This window comes from Leptonychotes weddellii, unplaced genomic scaffold (assembly GCF_054177405.1).
Source record: "Leptonychotes weddellii isolate Sample4059 unplaced genomic scaffold, ASM5417740v2 HiC_scaffold_20832, whole genome shotgun sequence".
Lineage (NCBI taxonomy): Eukaryota > Metazoa > Chordata > Mammalia > Carnivora > Phocidae > Leptonychotes > Leptonychotes weddellii.
In genome coordinates this window covers 1-3,166 of record NW_027795393.1, presented here as the reverse complement: position 1 = coordinate 3,166, position 3,166 = coordinate 1, and the positions used below count along the sequence as shown (strand labels likewise).

The following is a 3,166-nucleotide window of genomic DNA, read 5'->3' as shown; positions in this document are numbered from 1 at the left end:
TCCTTTGTCATATAATTCCCTTTTCTTTGCATCAGAGAGTACTTCGTAAGCTTGAGAAATCTGTTTAAACTTCTCTCCTTCATTTGGATTCTTATCAGGGTGGTACTTCAAGGCCAGTTTCCTGTAGGCCTTTTTCAATTCCTCTTGGGTGGCATTGGGTTTGACCCCCAAAACATCATAGTAAGTGGTTTCTTTCACCATTTTCTACAGCCGGTGAGAGGGCCGAGGCCGGTGTGGGGGAGCGGGAAGGAGCACGTTGCTGGGCGCAGCTCAGGCAGCCGCCGCTCCTCCGCGTCTCACCAAGCATTCTGGAAAGTTCCTGCAGTACCAAATTCTTCACAGCGTCTCTCACTCAGCCCTTGGTTGCTTACCTCAAGATAGCCCATTCCATGAGGAGCAGTTCTTATTAAGAGTTATTATGCTGAGTCAACCTCTGTCTTCATGGAACTTCCACTTGGTTCCACTTGGTTCCACATGGAACACCACTTGGTCTTGTTTCAGGGCTCTGGGTCAACACAAACCACTCTGTTCCCTCCTATCAGGAAGTTCTTCAGACTTCTGACTCTTAAATCTCTTCTGGAACTACTTCCAGAATCAAATCAATTTCCTAATCAAAGCACTGCCCTCCAGACAGCATCCCAATCAGTCTTGCAGATCTCACAGAAGGAAGCTCAAGATCATTAAGCCGAGAGACCCAGCACCTTCTACACAATAGGGCAAACCTAAAGCTTGCCCTTCCCATTCATCAGAAATCCTGAAGCATCAACTGCTAAGAGGAAGGACACAGGCCTTTCCAATAACCTGCTTCTAGGTACCAAACAAGTACTTCACAGGCTGTGATGCTAAAAGCCACCAGCAGGTGATGCTCTCAGCAAGGAAGCTGAAAGGAAACAAAGAGGAGAGTCAGGATTTGTTGTACCTGATGCGGCTTCACTGCCCGTGCCAACTGCGGGGCCAGGAAGACATTCTCCTCCTCTGGAGGGTGGTTCAGGTTGACGAGGACCCGCCCCAGAGCATCGCGCTGGTTTAAGATATCGTTCACATGGGTGCCACCCTTCTCCTCTTCTTCATCCTCCTCACTGACAGACTCACTGCTGTCCACAATGTGCAGAGTGTCCTCCTCTCCAGAGCTCAGTTCAATCACCTCTGAGACAGCCAACAAAACAAAACAAAAACCCAGGGAGCAGAGATAATTTACTGCCCATCATTAAAGCATTACAGCATGGAAACAAAGTTAGAACTTGTCATCACTTGTAAATTTTGAGTTTTATTATTTCTCTCTTCCAGCTTCAAGTTAAGACAAGGGAAAACCCTACATTTATAAGGAGACTCTGGGACATTTGTCACAGTCGGACCCCAAACCGAATGGGGAAGGACTGATTTCGATTCAGAGGTACAGCCAACTACTCAGGGTAAACATTGAGTCAGGAGGAAGTGGAGGGACCTCTGGCTCGACCTTACCATCTCGACTGCTTTTCTCATCCTCACTGCCACTGCTGCTGTCCAAACAAATGACTTCCTGGGCCAGGACCCGAGGAGGCAGTTGCGGACCATCACTTGCTCTTAAGACAATTTCCTCTAGGGAAGGAAAGATGGAAGGGAATGTCAAAACCACATTTATCTCAAACCTACCGCCCCAAATGACTTTTCAGCCTTTTTCCTTTGTTGCTCTCAAGGGGACTATCCCCTGAGGAGAGAAGCAGAGGGGTGTCTCAAATACCTCAGTCCCCTTTCTAACTTCCCTTGTCTTTACTGGTTCTTACCTCCTGGTGTCCACCTGACCACTAGAAAAGATCCTAATCCCTTGGCATGTTAAGATCCAAAGTTATGGTAGAAAAAATTCAAGTAAGATCCAAGGAGTACATTAAAAAAAAAAAAACCACACACAATTACTTCTTTTTTTTTTTTTTTTTTTTTAAGTAAAGTCTACGCTCAATGTGGGGCTTGAACTCACAACCCTGAGACCGAGTCTCATGCTCTACCCACTAAGCCAGCCGGGACCCCTGAGGGGTACATTTTTACCCATCTTAAATTTTTAGATGTTTCTGATCATTTGCTCCTAAGAAACTGAATGACTCAAAACGATTCCTGAGAGGCCACAGTCTTATTTCAGATCTGCCCCTCACCACTGTGTGTGCCCAAGGCCTCTTCTCCCTACACTTCAGGGCCTTTCCCGCCACCTCCACTGCTTACCGGGAAGGAACTCCAGGGGAACTGTAGGAATGGGGGCGGCGTAATCCTTCCTCTGTTGCTCCAGGCGTTTCCTTCTTTCCAACTCTTCCTGTTGTGCTGCTTTGGTAACCGGCTCCAACTGATCCTCCCGGAGCAGTTTTCTAAACATTACAAGAGTGAGCACTTGGGTTGGTTTACTTGAGATTTGGGCAATGTAATGTCAAGCTAAAAAGCTCATTGCTGAGCTCACAGATCTGAGGCAGGAGGAAGAGAAGCCCCATCAGTCCCATACATCCATGCAACAGGCAAGGTTAAAAAAAAAAAAGAGGTGGGGGAGACTACAAGGCTCAGGTGATTCTGGGCTAACATTTTTTCATATTATTTAACTTCCTGAGACATGCCCCTAAAGATTCATCTTTGCATAATCAAGAGTAAAACAGAGTAATTCATGATTCATCAAGTTGAAAAACAGTATTAAAAAATAGAGTTGTTATGTGGGAAAGTAGGATTATAGATGATTCTGCATCTTTATTTCCCAAACTTTGAGTAAAATTTTTTTTAAATTTTATTTTATTATGTTATGTTAATCACCATACAATTTATTTTATTTTATTTTATTATGTTATGTTAGTCACCATATGATACATCATTAGTTTTTGATGTGGTGATCCACGATTCATTGTTTTCGTATAACACCCAGTGCTCCATGCAGTACGTGCCCTCTTTAATACCCATCACGGGGCTAACCCATCCCCCCACCCCCCTCCCCTCTAAAACCCTCAGTTTGTTTCTCAGAGGCCATAGTCTCTCTTGGTTCATCTCTCCCTCTAATTTCCCCCCCTTCATTTTTCCCTTCCTTCTCCTAACGTCCTCCATACTATTCCTTATGTTCCACAAATAAGTGAAACCATATGATAATTGACTTTCTCTGCTTGACCTATTTCACTTAGCATAATCTCCTCCAGTCCCATCCATGTTGATGTAAAAGTTGGGT

General features: G+C 44.8%; 1 protein-coding gene across 1 annotated transcript; it reads right to left on the bottom strand.

The window, feature by feature from the left end:
* Positions 1-6: 6 nt before the first annotated feature.
* LOC145718734 (helicase ARIP4-like) lies at positions 7-2,857 on the bottom strand. Its single transcript, XM_081810243.1, has 3 exons — positions 2,194-2,857; positions 1,462-1,578; positions 7-1,146 (listed from the first exon to the last, which is right to left on the bottom strand). Exons 1-3 carry the CDS (start codon positions 2,339-2,341, stop codon positions 869-871), a joined length of 543 nt encoding a protein of 180 aa, XP_081666369.1. The 5' UTR covers positions 2,342-2,857; the 3' UTR covers positions 7-868.
* Positions 2,858-3,166: the final 309 nt, after the last annotated feature.